This window comes from Aulonocara sp. 'chitande type north' Nkhata Bay, linkage group LG19 (genome assembly GCF_057382095.1).
Source record: "Aulonocara sp. 'chitande type north' Nkhata Bay isolate Kocher_YH1m ecotype deep benthic linkage group LG19, A_spYH_male_GT1.1, whole genome shotgun sequence".
Taxonomy (NCBI): Eukaryota; Metazoa; Chordata; class Actinopteri; order Cichliformes; family Cichlidae; genus Aulonocara; species Aulonocara sp. 'chitande type north' Nkhata Bay.
This window is the reverse complement of record NC_141362.1, coordinates 13,929,973-13,946,854: the sequence shown is the minus strand read 5'-3', so window position 1 is coordinate 13,946,854 and position 16,882 is coordinate 13,929,973. Positions and strand designations below refer to the sequence as shown.

Below are 16,882 nucleotides of genomic sequence, written 5' to 3'. Positions count from 1 at the left end.
ATCTCACAAAAGTGAGTGCAACCCCCTACAATTTTTTGTAAATATTTTGTTATGTTTTCATGGGACAAAACTGAAGATATGACACTTTGGTACAATGTATTAAAGTATACAGCTTCTATAACTGTGTAAATTTGCTGTCCCGTTTAAATAACGCACACAGCCATTATTGCTTAAACCTCTGGCAACAAAAGTGAGCACACCCCTAAATGAAAATGTCCAAATTGTGCCCAGTTAGCTATTTTCCTTTCCTGGCGTAATGTGACTCATGAGTGTTACAAGGTTCCAGGTGCAAATGGGAAATAGGTGTGTTGAATTTGCTACCACACTCTCTCATACTGGTCACTGGAAGTTTAACATGGCACACCATAGCAAAATCATGGGAAAAAAGAATTGTTACTTTACATAAAGATGGCTTAGGCAGTAAGAATCTTGCCAACACCCTGAAACCGAGCTGCAGCACGGAGACCAGTAGTGAGTGTTTTGAAAGTAGAGCTGATGGTTCACCTAAAATGTGAATATTAGGTGAAGTATATATCCTAATATTGTAAAATGTTACTAAAATGTTGAGCAAATTTTTTAAAAGAGCAATTCAGTTTTAGTACTTTCACTGCATTTAGATTGAGTCTCACTACACGTAGAATTTCTTATTCCACGGTTCAAAAACAGCACAGTCAGGTTTCTGGTTTAGTTTGTCACAGCTGGAAACAGATATTTGATACACTGTTTCTAATACAAGCAATATCTTGTATTAGAAATACAAACAGATTTCAGGGATGTTTTTTAGTGTGGTTCAACCAAAACAGTCTTCAACATGCTATTGTGACTCTTATAACAATTGAAAGATTATTTCAGTGTGCATGAATATATGCACATTTTTGTGAAGGATACACTAACAAAGAAATTTGCATCCTTTCTTTTAAGACTTTCAGAGCTTTACTCTCTGATCAGCACTCTCCCTTTTTCAGGAAATTGTTTGTTTTCCAGCCTTTGTACTTGACGGAGTCTCCAGGTTTGATTTTGGTCAAGGAAACTTCATAGGTGAAATGTATTCGTGAATATATATGAATATATATTTATTGTTCTCCTCACATGATTTCCTCTAGTAACCATGAGAATATTTTTGAACAGGAAACTGCTGATGAGAATAACTGTGGGATTTTTCACTTCAGTGTAAATACCAACATCTAACAACACATCTGATTATAATTTTTTGACAGATATATTTTTATTGATCACTACTTGTGTTCAATAAAAACACACCTATCAAAAATACTCACCGATTTATTTATTTATTTATTTTTGAGATGTTGCTTTTTGTTTGTATTTTAACCACAGCAGAATGAACTAGCTAACAAGCATGTGCTACATGGTTTAAAATTCTTTTACTGCTTATATTTTATTTTAACACATTTTCATGTTAAAACTAAACTGTGTGTAATTGTAACCTCATAAATGACTGGTTTATGATACCAGAGGCCAGTAAGTCACAGTCCCCGCCTTTGCCTGCTGCCCATCCAACGTAAATGCAGAATCTCCAACTTTTAGGGCCAAAGGGAGGAAGTAACTTGCTATTTTGCTAAACACATCCCAATAAATAGATTGGCCTGAAAGGGAATAAAATCCCTGGCCTAAAACATCATTTCATCTATCATCACTTTTACAGACCGAGGTCGAGCCCCAACACGCTACAAGACATTTTTTGAATAATAAATCAAGAGTGGCAAACTAGATTCATTCTTTTTTTTCCCCAGTTCTGGAGATTTGGGCAGTGGGAGGATGTGGTCATTGATGACAAACTACCAACAATCAATGGCAGACTAATCTTTTTCATTCCAAAAACCAAAATGAGTTCTGGCCTGCTCTCCTGGAGAAAGCCTATGCCAAGTATGCAGTCTTAATCTTAGACATAATGAGAGTTGAAGGTGTGATTTCTCTAAATATCTGTAAAAAAACAAACAAACTATTATTTTGTCAGGGTTTGTGGCTCCTACTCTGACATGATTGCTGGAACTCCTTCAGAGGCTATGATGGACTTCACCGGCGGCGTCCACATTAACATCGAGCTGTCACAACCGAGTCCAAGCCTGTGGAGGCTGATCTGCAGAACTGGCAAATCAAACACACTGATGGGCTGTGGTACACCTCCCAGGGTAAGTAGAACTACACCACACAGAACCACCAGCATTGGCTTAATGTCCCTGATACTTCTGCTGCCCTATACTCACTCATACATGAGGACTTATTTTCATTCCTTTCACTAAACACCTATAAAGTTATATAACTATATCCTGCTGTGGTATAATTTCGTCAGAATTTACCCAGAGACAGCGGTTTAAACATCTGCCAAAGCAACTGAAAGGACCTTAATCCTTTTATAGAGGCATTTATAAAGTGACTGTAATAAAAGCTTATAACCATGACTGCTATCAGTTACTGTAAATAAACGCACTGCTTGCATTAAAGTGTCCTGCATTTTGGGTCTTACTTCGCCACATACCCATGGTCTGCCACCACAGACCGTGACAGAATGATCCAGCCACACATGGACCCAGCGGACTCTGAGGAGACGCTCAGGAGGGAGATAATGGATAAAATTTACAACCTGTGTGATCTGTGGTGGAAGAACCCTGGGGAAGGGTTGCGTCACGCCATAGAGAGGCGGCTGCAGTAAACACTTTTTAATTTTCCCAGGAAAGACAGTTTCTGGACCAAACCACAGTGTCGTTTCAAATTTTGCAGTGGCTCAGACAAAGATGGCGATAAAAACATAATGGTGTCACTCATTCAAAAGCCTGAAAAAAGGAACAGTCACCTGGTGCAAAACCTCCACATTGGGTTTTTCATATTTGAGGTAAACATTGCTCTTCACTGTCTAACATGGATATGTCATGACACCTTTATTTCTTGAATCTGACACTTGATTGTGCCATCTACCTTCAATCCCAGTGGCCTCTATCCTGACCATCCACCCAAAAGCAGAGACCAACTGCTAGTATGCACACTCATAAGTGCATACTAGCAGGGCTGAAGGACAAAATATGGCAATGCTAAATTGGAACAATCTTCATGATACATGTGCAAACACGGAAATGTTTTTCTGTGAAGAAGAAATATGCATCACAAACATGAGCTTGATGAGAATGTGGGTATTCAACAATAAATCATGTCTCATTGCTGTTGTGTTATTTGCTAAGTGATAATGTGAATACCTTTTTATTTAGGTCAAAGTCAAAAGTCCACAGGAAGATGAACATAAGAGACTTTTTCAATAAACACTCTGACAAGGTAACTTCTCACTGGCACACTTGACACTGTTGAGTTTACTATGTCTCCTATTTCTATTGAGTTTTATCACAAAGTAGAAACTTTACTTTAAAAATGATGCATATTGGTGTCAGAATGGTGATAAGAACTTTAAGGTAAACTTATCCATGAGAGGTTTGACTATTATACTTCAATAGACGTGATTAAACTGTTTGACTTCTGTATATAATGAACATGAAATGTGCTAAATTCTTTAGAAATGTAAAGAATGTTGGAAAATGGACATTTATTTGAATTTGTTCTAAACGAATAAAATTCATAACAGAACATCAGTTATGTATAAAAGGGAGAAATTTTAAATGGAAACCTCAATCATCCTGATCGTTCCTTATGTGTCTTTAAAGATGCACTTGTGGTTTAGCTTTCTTCTCACTGGTGATGATTTATCACAGTTGTTTAGTAGCAAATTCAGATAGGATCAAAATATGCATATTTGGTAGAAAGCATATTTTCCTGGCTCAGAATGATGAAAAAAGCTCAACTTAGTTAATATAAATAAGACATAGAAGAACTTTCCCTAATTTGGTATCCAATTAAAAGTAGCAATATTTAACCTAAAGCAATGTTAGTCATCTTTCCATCAATCTTCTTCTGCTTATCTGGGGCCAGGTCACGGGGGCAGCAGCATCAGCAGAGAAGCTCAGACCTCCCTCTCTCTAGCCATCTCCTCCAGCTTGTCCAGGGGAACACCAATACGTTCCCAGACCAGCCAAGAGATATAAACTCTCCAGTGTGCCCTGTGTCTGCCCTGGGGCCTCCTCCCAGTGGGACATGCCTGGAACACCTCACCCAGGAGGCATCCTTATGAGATGCCCTCACAGCCTCAACTGACTCCTTTCGATGTGGAGGAGCAGCGGCTCTACTTTGAGCCCCTCCTGGGTGGCCGAACTCCTCACCTTATCACGAAGGGAGAGGCCAGCCACCCTTCAGAGGGAGCCATTTCCGCCGCTTGTATCTGCAATCTCGTTCGTTCGGTCACAACATCTCGTGACCATAGGTGAAGGTAGTAATCAATCGGTAGATCGAGAGCTTTGCTTTTATGCTCCGCTCTCTCTTCACCACGACGGACCAGAATAGTGTCTGCATCACTGCAGCCGCAGCACCAATACATCTGTTGATCTCCCATTCCTTTCTCCCATCACTTGGGAACAAGATACTTGAACTCCTCTACTTGGGGCAGGAACTCATCCATGACCCGGAGTGGGCACTCCACCCTTTTCCAGCTCAGGACCATGGCCTCAGATTTGGAGGTGCTGATTCTCATTTCCACCACTTTAAACTCAGCTGTGAACCTTTCCAGTGCGAGCTGGAAACCACCCCATAAAGCCAACAGAACCAGATGACCGCTATGGGCACCAAGCTCTTGCAATGGTTGTATAAGGATTGAATAGCCTGTAGCAATGGGCAAGACAATCAATACTACCAAAGCACCTCCCACACTCTGAGGGACACAGTCGAATGTCTTTTCCAAGTCCACAAAACACATGTGGACTAGTTGGACAAACTCCCATGCACCCCCAAGTATCCTTGAGAGGCTAAAGAGCTGGTCCAGTGTTACACTGTACAATGACAATAAATACATTTCTAAGTTGCAAGTTCTTCACGACCAGGACGAAAATCGCTTTGTTCCTCCTGTATTTAAGATTCGACTAACAAACGGACTCTTCTTTCCAACACTGGCATAGACTTTCCCAGGGAGGCTGAGGAGTGTGATCCCCCTATAGTTGGAATACACCCTCCGGTCCCCGTTCTTAAAGATGTGAACCACCACTCTGGTCTAGCAGTCCAGATGTACCGCCCCCGATCTCCATGGAACATTTGGAGGTGTGTCAACCAAGACTGCCCTACAACACCCAAAGCCCTTAGCAACTCAGGGCGATCCTCATCCACCCCAGGGGCCCTGCAACCAAGGAGTTGTTTTACTGCCTCAGTGACCTCACCCTCAAATATAAACGAGTTGTCCTCCTCTTCCCAACACTCTGCTTCCTCAGCAGAAGATGTGCCATTGATATTAAGGAGGTCCTCGAAGTATTCCTTCCACCACCCAACAATGTTCTCAGTTGAAGTCAGCTACGTTCCGCCTGCACTATACACAGTGCAGGTAGAGTATCGCTTTCCCCTCCCAAGTCGCTCAACAGTTTTCCATCAGTTTGAAAGTCTTTTTCAATGGCCTTTCCAAACTCCTCTCATACCCGAATTTTTGCTTCAGGCACTGCCCAAGCCATATTCTGCTTGGCCTGTTGGCACCTACTGGCTGCTTCCAAAGTCCCACGGGCTAACCAAGCCCAATAGGACTTCTCCTTCAGTCTGGTGGCTCCCTTCACCTCGGGTTTCCTCCATTTGGTTCGGGGGTTACCACCACAACAGGCACCAATCACCTTGCAGCCGCAGCGGCTTTAGCAATGGAGGCGCTGAACACGGTCCATTTGGACTCAGTGTCCCCCAATCTCCCTTGGAATGCTGTTGCAGCTCTGCCGGTGGTGTGAGTTGAAGATCTCGCGGACCAGGACCTTTGCTAAGCATTCCCAGCACACCCTCACTATACTGCTAGGTCTGTCCAGCATCATCTTCCACCACCTAATCCAACTCACAACTGATCAGTTGACAGCTCAGCCCGACCCTTCACCCTAGTGCTCAGAACATATGGCCACAGGTCTGGTGATACGTTAATAAAAATTGATCATTGACCTACTGCCTAGGGTGCCTCGGTGTCACCTGCATTTATAGACATCCTTATGTAAGCAAATGTCTAAATGCTTTAGACGTTTTTTAGTATGTCTAAAGCATTCAATGTAATAAAGGGAAGTATCTATAAAAGTGTCTGGGTAAAAGAAGATCTCTCAAAGAAAAATCAAAGACGGCAAATCTACAAAATAACACATGATTTTATTAAGAAAATGTAACTTTAACAGGCAATTATGCAGCTAAATATATCAAAACCCACAAAACAAATGATAAGATTAAAAAAAATCCCAGCTGCTGGAAAAAAGAAAATTGCTGAAGATCACAAAGGCAATGCTTCATTGAAAGGAGGAGAACGCAACCTCTCACTATTGAAACTGACCCACTGAAGTTTGGTACTTCCTTTCCCCAATATAAAAGGAATTTTAAAAAGCAGCTGATATAGAAAATTACATATAAAAACAAAGGTACTAGTTAAATTTGACATTTTCTTCCTTTGAATTTCCATTTTCCGAGTTTTTGTAGTTATCTTATCAGTTTAATTTCCCATCCACTTCATTCATTTTTGACTGATACAATAGTCCCATGTCATTCACGAACATCTGTATTATGTTTCTATTATAAAACACAGATTGACAAGTTTGCAGTACTAGTCACAAAAAAATGCAGTTATTCAGTCTTTGACATAATATGCAGAGAGGCATAAGGTTTACAGCTTTAAATGTTAGTGTTTGTTATAGTTTCACATTATTGTGTTTAGTTGTTTCAAAGTAATAAAGTGTTATAGCTAATTCACAGAAAACAAGTTTTTGAAATATCTTCTTGTGTTTTCCAGATGAAACGTGCATCTGTCTTTCAGCTGGCTTAAGTGTACATGGAAACGTACATCCACTGAAAATAAGACAGATTATTTATTAACATTTAAGTATCACTTAAACTGATGCGTTTTCTTTGTATAAATATTTATATTTATTTATTCGTTTGCTCTGTCAGCACTAAAGTGACTTTATTACCTCTGACTCCTTGAGATGAATGGATTTTCCATCAGACAACTGTTTGAAGATTTCTGTTGAAGAACACAACTTTGAGTTTAAACTGTACAAATCATGAACCTTAATCAAATCTTAGAAGCGAGAAAGATGTTTTCCACTGAAAAAACTTTTCATTCTCACTGCATGAGATTTATTTTCAGCTATCTACACATCTACTGTTGTTATTTCTTCTCGGCTTCACTTACTCTTCATGCAGTCCAAGCGAATCATGAGACTGATGAAGCACTCCAGTGCCATGTGTCCAGAGGAGGCGCCATAGCGCAGAGCCATCAGACTGAGCATGTCATCTGAAACCTTCATTCCTGAAGAACACACACAGTCAGACTTCAGGAGGAGTTTGCTGAGATATATGTACATACATACATATACTAGTGCTGTCAGCGTTAATCTCGTTAAAATGATGTTAACGCGCCGTCCAGCTGCACGCACGGGTCAATCCGCGCTATCTTGCTAATGAAGATTTGCCGCGTTAATGTAGTTATGGCAGTGGTTCCCGAACTTTTTTTGCTGGGGCCCCCTTTGTTTTACAAGAAAAATGTTCGCCCCCCGCATGCACAAACACATCCTCCAGCCACACACGCCCATATTTTGTTTTCAAACACCAACAGTTTATTTCACATCTCAAACATTTAGTAAACAATTAAACAAATACAAGTAATCTGCAATAAATTACAGGTAGTGATAAAATACACTACTAAATCTTTTACGCTACGCCCACACCTACACGGGTATTTTTGAAAACGCAGCTGTTTCTATGCGTTTGGGCCTTTCGTCAGCACGTAAACGGCGTTTGGAATCACCGAAAATGGAGATTTTTTTAAAACTCCTTTTTTAGACTCCTTTTCCATCCCTCCGTGTGGACGAGGGATAGACAGTTCGTCAGGCAACGTCAAAGGTATGTGCCTTTTTTCACGTCACGCTGTGCGCACGTTATTGTTTACATGAGATGAATTGCAGAATGGCAGATAAACAGTATTTTGTCTCCATCTTCAGGTTTTACACGCTTACATACACACACGATATGCTTCATCGTATTTTCTAGTCTTTGGCTTAGAATTAAGTTGGTTTGGAAACATATTTGGCGATGCTTCATCTCCTGCTTTGCGTTTGTGTGGACACCCGTCAAAAACCTGTCCATTATGCTAGCAGTGTCCAAGTGTCCTTTTTTTTTTTTTTTCTTTTCATACCCCCTGCAATGGCTCTGCGCCCCACCCTAGGGGGTGGGCCACACACTTTGGGAAGCTCTGGGTTATGGCGCTAGCATTATTTTAACGAGATTAACGCTGACAGCACTAATATATACTAATACACACACATATATGTATATATACATACATATAACTATAAACATATACCTGAAGCTACAAATGCATTCCTCAGCTCACTCAGTGACAGCGTTCCTGTTTTTGAAACGTCGGTGAGGAAGAAAGTCTCCTGATAAGAGAAGACTGAAACCATGAAACTGATCAGGGAAAATCTTCACATCTATAGCAGATGTATTGATATATGTTTTAAGGCTGTTTTTTTCCCTTTACCTTGTACTTGGTGACCTTGTTCCACAGACGGACAAATTCCTCACTGTTTAGTTTGCCTGTGATCGATGTCTTTTAAAACCCACATTAAGGTAGCAAAGGGACAAATCTTAGTCTGGTCTTTCAGATGAGTAATGCTGGTTATATCAACAGAGAAGCACTTAGGTTTGCTTACATATAGACTTCTGCAATAGTTACTTTTCAACAGCTCAAAAAGGCAAACTACAAAGTTTCTTAATCTGCTTTTTCCAGTATCACATGTATTATAACAGGATACATCCATTAGAGCCACCATGCTGCGACAGGCATCAAGGCTGAACCCTCCAGATTTCATTTCTCCTAAATAAAACAGAGTTGAATTAGCAAAGACAGTGTAGCACAATTGTCATCCACAGTATTCAGAGTCATAGACTGCATGTCGAAGTAGCCATGGCGACTAAGAAACTTAGGGTCTTGCACACCCTGCTGTATTACTGATGTTTACACTAATGTGGACCACAGTTAATTTTGTATTAATAAGTTAGAGTCATATTCTCATAAACCAGAGTTTGCCAGAGTCCGATGAAGGCTTACAGGAAATAATACTGATTTATAAATTGGACGGGTCAGACCTGGAAACTACGCTATATGAACAAAAGTATTTACAGGGCTCCAAACCTCCTCTGGCAATAACATCAGCACAAAAACTGTGCACAAGGAGCTTCATGGAATGGGTTCCCATGGCCAAACAGCCATGTGTAGGTGGCCCAGTAAATTTAAATTGAGCTTGACAGACTTTTTAAAGGCCAAACCTTTCAGGATGTTTTCATTTAGAAGCCTCTGGAGCTGCTCAGCATCCACTTCTTCATACTGAAACATTAATTGATTTGGTTTACTACATGATACATTACACAGACGTTAGACACATAATGCTATATAAACTTGTAATATTGCAGTAATGCGGCTAATATTATTAGCAAAAAGATCTTTTTTAATTACCTTGTCAGAGTATTGACGGAAGAATGTTTTCTTGTTTTCTTCATCCTGATGGTTTTTTACTTTTGTGACCTGACGAGTCAACAGTTCACATTAATAACACATGAACAGCAAAATAACACGGACACAATTAAATGATTTGTTACAAACCTTTTCAACTGGCTCATATCTTTGCTCATTTGAATTTGAATTCTCACTGTGGGGAGACCAATATGCATTACTTTCATAGAAATCAACTGTAATGTGTCAAATGCAAATTTTGTTTTAAATTTTTTTATGTCATATCATCAGACATCGACAGTGAGCATACTAGCAACACGTCTCTTCTCTTGAGTGGATGGTGAGGATGAAGGAGGCTGTCTCGTTGGGTTTGAAGGTGGATGGCACAATCAGGTATTCACCAGGCTTCAGCATAAGGAACTCTATCACCTCACGGGCATTCATGTATTTATCACTCCGAGCAACAGGCAGATGGGTGTTGAAGAACATTGCTGGAAACTTCCCACTTTGCGTTTTGTACTGAAATTATTCAAAGTGATATTTCAGCTCCCCAATTTCATTTGAAGAAGTTTCTGAAGTGCGTACAGACATGTCAACTTGAAGGTTTTATGTATCAGCGCATACAGATACACAGAACCTTAATAGTGAAAGACAGTGTACTTTCCTTTTCACATCACCATATGTGTATTATAAACATGAAATAGATTAAATTAGTTTCTTACGTCTTCGGACACCTTGAAGGACGTCAGATGAATTTTGTTCATGTTGGGAATAAACAATAATTCAGTTAGTCGTTAGTTAGTTATTTCAACATGTGCACAGCCACTGTATGAATGCTTGGACAGCATATTAAAGCTTGGCTTGCTAACAAAATGGTTTTTTGTATGTTGTAGTAAATTTTTGATCTGTCATTTTCTGCATTTCAACACCACATTATTATTGTTGTTTCCACATTACGATACAAGTTCTGACAATAGTTAAATACATTTTCATGCTCTGAAAATGTCAACTTCAACATGGTATTTGTTTTCACCATAGTTATGCATGTATGAATGATATGACAAAGAGAAATATTTACCAAATATACAGCAAAACCAATGTGGAGGTTCTGCACCAGGCGTCTGTTCCTCTTGTCAGGCTTTTGCATGAGAGACACTAGGATGTTTTTCTCCCCATTGGTCTCTGAGTTTTCACCTACGACCTTAATTCGATACTGTGGATTTGTCCAGAAAGTGTCTGGAGGACATAGAGGGAAAAATATGTTTTATTTACATGAATTGAAGATTAAAAAATTATGTTCTGCTGAACATTTAAACACCTATATTCCAGTATATGCTATATAATTACCTCTGTTATTTATGCAGCCTCCAGCAGTAGTTCCAGCAACCCACCGACCCTCGTACACAGAGGTCTTCCACTGAGCAGAGGATTTTCCATCTATGAAGTCTGGTTTCAGGCCACAGATGTCAAGATCTGTGTAGAACTTACAGAAATCTTCAAATGCCATCCTGTTAATAAAATCAGGTAGATTCTCATTCCTAATTTATTTAGATGTGATGTCAAAGTATAAAACTCTAAGCTTATAACATAGTACAGAGTAAATAAAGCAAAAAAAGAGAAAACTACAACTTCTGGTGGTATTAATATAATTCCGCCAGAGGTTGTAGTTTTCTTTTGACGAAATTTGCTTACCAAAACTCTCCATCATCAGCCACTGAAAGGCACATTTGGCGGTCTTGAGAACTCACAATGTCCCACATGGGGGACCTTAAAGACAGTATTTTAGGTAAGAGATGACACATTATGTTGGTAATTTTTATCCAGAGTTGCATATTTTGAAGAAAATTATTCTCTAATTAAATATACCAAAGCTGATTACTGCTTACCGATCACTCCAGTCTCCTACCCACTCTCCTTTGCCCCAGGGGTTCCACAAACGGATCAGCTTCACAAGTTTTCCTTGGCTAATAAGCTGGCCGCAGGCACCAGAAAAATCACAGTTATTGGTTCGATGCATGCTCAATCATCCAGGTAAGTAAATCACAAAAGGTTGATTCTGTTCATCTGGACGTAACGTTTTCAATGCAAGAAACGTTTCGTCACTCATCCAAGTGACGTCTTCAGTTTCAGCTGACTGCAGGTTTCCCCAACCTTATAAACAGTACATTGCACAATGACTGAAACGAGCATCACTGAACGAACAATCAGCTGGAAACACTGGTTTGAGGGGGAGTCAAGGAGGCCATTTACGTGATTGCAGCCATTCCCCAACTCTCTGTGGATGGTACTCATTGCCACTGATCAGTGGTCTTTGATCAGTAGTTGTTAGTCAATGGTCATGAGAATTTGCATATTAATGATCAAGGAACTGATCTCAGAGCCCATTGTTCATTCAGTGGTTCTATTTTCAGTCATTGTGCAAATGTACTGTTTATAAGGTTGGGGAAACCTGCAGTCAGCTGAGACTGAATAAGTCACTTGGATGAGTGACGAAACGTTTCTCCCACAAAACGCTACGTCCAGATGAACAGAATCAACCTTCTGGGACATATTATTGTTGTATTTAAATGTATGCTTAAAGGTTTTTAAATCTCCCCTAAACATTTTGTGTAATATGTCATGCGCTTGTTTTTGCTGTAATTCTTCCTACACTGCATACTGTGATACTATGTGATAGCATTCTTTTTATTGCTGTAATCTTACCAGGGAAGTATTATTACTGTAGATTCACTTCCAATACTAACTGTGATTACTGTGTAAGTATAATTCTTTACCTCTTTAACCCCTGTCACAGTGTAGGCGTGCCCTTGGACCAGTCCATTTGGCAAAACTGTGTTAGCAGATGTTTCCTACAATCAAGGAACATTGGTCATTGTAAAAGCATAAAAAATGAAAATAAAGACTTCTGATACAATAATATCATTAGAAAAAAGTGACTGCAAAGTTTGGTTATGTTGACTTAAAGCAAATTTCAACATTTTGGGACACTTTGTCTTCATAAAAGATGTTTCTGGCAGTCAACCAACCGCTTCACAAAAAACTTAAAATAGATTTTGAACTTTCAGAGTCTACTAAGTCAAAACAGTCTTCTTGTTCCAGGATTTGCATTCCCACTTAAGCAGTCCCAAAGTGCATGCTAACTTGGGTTGTATTTGTGCAATATTGGTTGATTATGCCATAAATATAACTTCATCATTACATCATTGATTTAGTTTTATAGTTTTTAGGCAATATGATACCAGTTTTATTGGTAGATGATGAAGTGCAGTCTGAGTGGAAAACACAGACTTTGTTATAACTCACCTCAAAATGCATAAAATGTTTGTTAAAATGTCAAAACAGTTTCACAGCATCTCTAATCTATACTAACACTAATCAAAGTCCTCTAAGCCCTTTTTTGTAGTTGGAGAATAATCTCCCTGAATAACCTCGGGCTGTTTCTGAGTTCTGTTTTTTTGTGCTTACCCCTTGAGGTGTACCACAGCCCATCAATGTGTTGGATTTGCCAGCTCTGCATATCAGCCCCCACACGTCTGAACTGGCGTCCGACAGCTGGACGCACATGTGGACGCCACCGGTGAAATCCATCATAGCCTCTGAAGGAGTTCCAGAAGTCATGTCGGTGTAGGAACCACAAACCCTGACAGAGGTAGATAATATTTTTCACAGATCCCCCACATGTAACTTGTTCACTGTATATCGGATAAATCATATGTTTCTTTGCATACTTGGCATAAGCTTTCTCCAGCAGAGCAGGCCAGAACTCATTTGGATCTTTGGAGTGAACAAAGATTAGTCTGCCATTGATCGTCGGCAACTTGTCATCAATGACGACGTCCACCCACCGCCCGAATCTCCAGAACTTAAATAAAGATACAATTGTTTTGTGAGCTTGTTGTGTTTCATGAAATTTGATCATTAGAGACAAAATAATCCAAACTCTGAAATAAACAGCTTTTAAGTTTTAGTTTAGTGGAGAAAAACAGTTAAAGATAATAATTACTTCTCTTATTCTGATAGTTTAATGATGTTTACCCTGAAGTGAAAAATGCCACAGTAGTTCTCTTTGATTTTTTGGTCGAGCGGAACAACTTGTTCAAAAATGTGATTCTGGAAAGTCAGTGCGCCGATTGATGCAAGAAACCAGCAGTTTCCTGGTTAACAACAACAAAAAAGAACAATCAGGACTGTAGGCAGTTACAAGAGTGTAAATATTAGGAGTGAAGAAATGACCCTACCAAGTACACCTTGACCAAAGTCAAATCTGGAGACGCCATCAACCACAAATTCAGCATCAGGAGCAATTTGCTGTAAAACAGGGAGTCAGTTTTCAAATATAAGGATTGCTTCACTCATTTCCACTTAATGTATCCGACCATTCCCAAATTTAAGAGGTTTGGGGCCAAGTTTGAAATATGAAACTCTACTTCACAGGCTTAAATATCAGGATTAATTTAATTATTGTCACATCCACTAGAGGGCACTGTTACAGTGAAAATCTCACTTCTTGGTTCATAAGAAGAGCTACATTTTCACAATCTCAAATGCAGTGGGGCAAAGGTGGAAAAGATATTGTATTTTGTTTTCTAAAATTCTAAAATGAATTATTAGCTCATGTCTAGCAGTCTAGGGCAACCACTTTTATTTTTGAAATGTTAAGCATTATTGTTAGCTGTGTACTGGGACTGTGTGAATTGAAGAACAGCTCATTCAAACACTTTTACAATCTGACTGCAGAAAAATGTCATTAGCAGAAAATTTAAACTGAATCACTTGCAGTGAAAAAGGGGGAATCAGTCCCCGGCTGATTAAACATTTAGATGTGATAGAGCATCTAATGTGCAATTTAAATATCTTTAAATACTCACCGCAGGTCTTAGCCACTTCACGTGGGCCAGGTCGGAGGGCTTCAGTATCCCCTGGCCAATAGACTTTGCATCAGGGGGGAACATGTCATCGAGGTACCTTACTCCTTTGATTAGACAGTACTGCTTCAGGTTCTTGAAGTCTTGGTTACAGAACCTTTCAGGGTTGGAGATGCTCCCATATCCCTTCTGCTTGTGACGAGCCTCCATAATGTTCAGGCATGCACCAGGAAGAGGCATTGCTGCAGTGTTTGTGTCTGTTTTCAAGAAGTTGGCATGTAAATTTGATAGATTAGTATAATAAATGATATGCTACAAAGAAACAATGTCAGCTCAAATCCTAACAGTAAAATTAAATTCTTCTTAAAATGATCAGTACGCTCCTCAAACCTCTAGGGTGATTATCAGTCTACTCCACCTCTAGATTACAACCAGTAAATTACATTAAATATTTTTTTGGTAACATAACTTTAGATATTAAAAATAAAGCTTGGTTGATGTAAGAATTGATGTAAAAAGTCAATGCCAAAAAAACATGACATACTCTGTCATTTCATATATTTAATTGTCATATAAGACAATTTTATTCTTCTTTGCTTGTGTTTAAATTCAGTACTTCAGAAAAGGTTATTTGTAGGCATGCTTCTTTATGTATGAAAATCTCTGTCTGCACAAAACAAGTACATACAAATTACAAATTCATTAGACCACCACCCAGTGTAATGTTTATACCACAGCTGCTCTCAATTAACAGTATTAGTAAATACCAAAATCATGTTTTATGTTTCTGTAACCAACTGTATGTGTAGCCTCTTTAATCAAAATAGTATTTTTAAAGCTGTTGTTATCCATTAATTTTCATATTTCATACAACTGTAATTTTATTTTAATTTGCCTAATAGATAACAATATAATTCTAAGTAATTTCTAAAAACACATTTTCATTCTTGTTATGATAGATGGTCTAATAAATTTGTTAAGCACTGTATGCCCATTTGCTTTTTAGGAAGCAGCTCAGCTCATGCTTAATGTTTATATTGACTATAGCTGCTACTACTAATAATATTAATAGAATTAACTAAAAACAATATACATACTGAGATTAAAGTGGTAGACATTTAGAGGAAATTACCTAAGATTTAACTCAGTTTTATGAGCCGTTTTTTGCAAGGTAACAGTCTGCAACAGCACAAGTGCAGCACCTGTTCTAATAGGTATAGGTGACCCATAATGATAAAGGTGGGTCGCCTAACTAAATCTAGGTGAGAAAAAAAATAGGTGAAATAATATATAAATATTAAAAACATTGCTTGGGTTTTTTTTCTCTTTTAAAAGAAAAAGAACTGCAATTTACAATAAAATATCAATGAAATGCCCATATAGTAATAATATTTAATGAGACTATGAAACTAATAAAAACAAAACAAAACCTAACACTAAAAATAAACAGAAAAAGAAAAACTATAATAACTGATTTTAGTCATTAGTCCTAAAATTGTTAAACAAACATCTTACCTGAACGAGTCACGAAAGAGGAAGCGTGTTGTTTAGTAGATATGGAGCAGGTCTGCAGGTAAGAGTGGACAGGCTTCAGTCTTATATAATGCCCACAATCCCCTAAATCAGACAGGACAGGTTGTGGCACCTCCTTATCTTACAATGCAAATTTCACTCAAACTCCACCACTTTCCTTGGAATTACTCTGCCTGCAGGGTTAGTTTTATAGGTGTTTACACACAAGTCATGTTAATTCTTTTTTTTTTTTTTTTTTTTTTTTAAATCTTTTTTTTTAAATCTTTTTTTTTTTTTTTTTTTTTTTTTTTTTTTTGGCCTGTCCCGTTTGGCTCTTTTGCCATCAGAATTGTTGTCTAAAGGCAAACAAAGATGCCCAACGGATTTACTTTACCAAACTGACCATCCCAGCCTTGCCGTAATGGTCCATTTGATTCACCTTTTATTGTTTATTTTATTTTCACTTACTGAATACAGGACAGACTTGACTGGGGGAAAGAAGGGGAGAAAGAAAGAGGGAAAGAGAAACAGCTGAGAAGAGGGACGGGGGAGAAGGGCAAAAGACAAAAACCAACAGAACGGGCAGAGAAAAAAAAATGCATATATCAATCACCTGGATCACCTGCTGAGAAAGAAAAAAGAAAGCAAGCAGAAGAGAACAAGAGTAATAGAATAAACAACATCACAATGATATATGGGAATATGACAGTAAATACTAAATGTTAAACATTATTGTGCAGCACATAAGATCAACAGAACACAGTGTGCTTTGAGGTAGGAGCCAAAAAGGGTGTAGTTTGTGGGTGTGATCACCCGTGTGTACACCTGTGAGCATGGACGCGCTTGTTTTTTGTTTTTTAAAAGGTTCCTTCATGTAATAATCTGCTAGAGGGTGTGGGGGGGCCACAGCCCCGTCCTCCAGGGCGTGAAGCAGGTGTGG

The 16,882-nt window shown here is 38.8% G+C and overlaps 1 protein-coding gene across 2 annotated transcripts; it reads right to left on the bottom strand.

The window, feature by feature from the left end:
* Positions 1 to 6,046: 6,046 nt before the first annotated feature.
* LOC147306685 (calpain-1 catalytic subunit-like) lies at positions 6,047 to 16,733 on the bottom strand. Of its 2 annotated transcripts, XM_086275512.1 has the most exons (22): positions 15,946 to 16,733; positions 14,434 to 14,687; positions 13,804 to 13,873; positions 13,601 to 13,719; positions 13,294 to 13,427; positions 13,031 to 13,205; positions 12,340 to 12,414; positions 11,452 to 11,537; positions 11,258 to 11,332; positions 10,913 to 11,073; positions 10,644 to 10,801; positions 10,288 to 10,299; positions 9,876 to 10,084; positions 9,716 to 9,761; positions 9,569 to 9,637; positions 9,382 to 9,439; positions 8,868 to 8,929; positions 8,594 to 8,662; positions 8,414 to 8,492; positions 7,244 to 7,360; positions 7,020 to 7,072; positions 6,047 to 6,897 (listed from the first exon to the last, which is right to left on the bottom strand). In XM_086275512.1, exons 2-22 carry the CDS (start codon positions 14,668 to 14,670, stop codon positions 6,871 to 6,873), a joined length of 2,091 nt encoding a protein of 696 aa, XP_086131638.1. In that variant the 5' UTR covers positions 14,671 to 14,687; positions 15,946 to 16,733; the 3' UTR covers positions 6,047 to 6,870. The 2 variants fall into 2 exon arrangements, with proteins under 2 accessions (XP_086131638.1, XP_086131639.1); XM_086275513.1 differs by lacking the exons at positions 6,047 to 6,897; positions 7,020 to 7,072 and having other exon boundaries at positions 7,250 to 7,360; positions 8,414 to 8,506.
* Between the last annotated feature and the right edge of the window lie 149 nt (positions 16,734 to 16,882).

Excerpts from the sequence above, each read along its gene's own strand:
- LOC147306685 (XM_086275512.1), bottom strand. The coding sequence starts at position 14,670 with ATGCCTCTTCCTGGTGCATGCCTGAACATTATGGAGGCTCGTCACAAG. Across the intron at positions 13,874-14,433 it reads TGAAGTGGCTAAGACCTGCG|CAAATTGCTCCTGATGCTGA; the intron begins GTGAGTATTTAA and ends CCTGTTTTACAG. Across the intron at positions 7,361-8,413 it reads GAATGCATTTGTAGCTTCAG|GAATGAAGGTTTCAGATGAC; the intron begins GTATATGTTTAT and ends TGTGTTCTTCAG.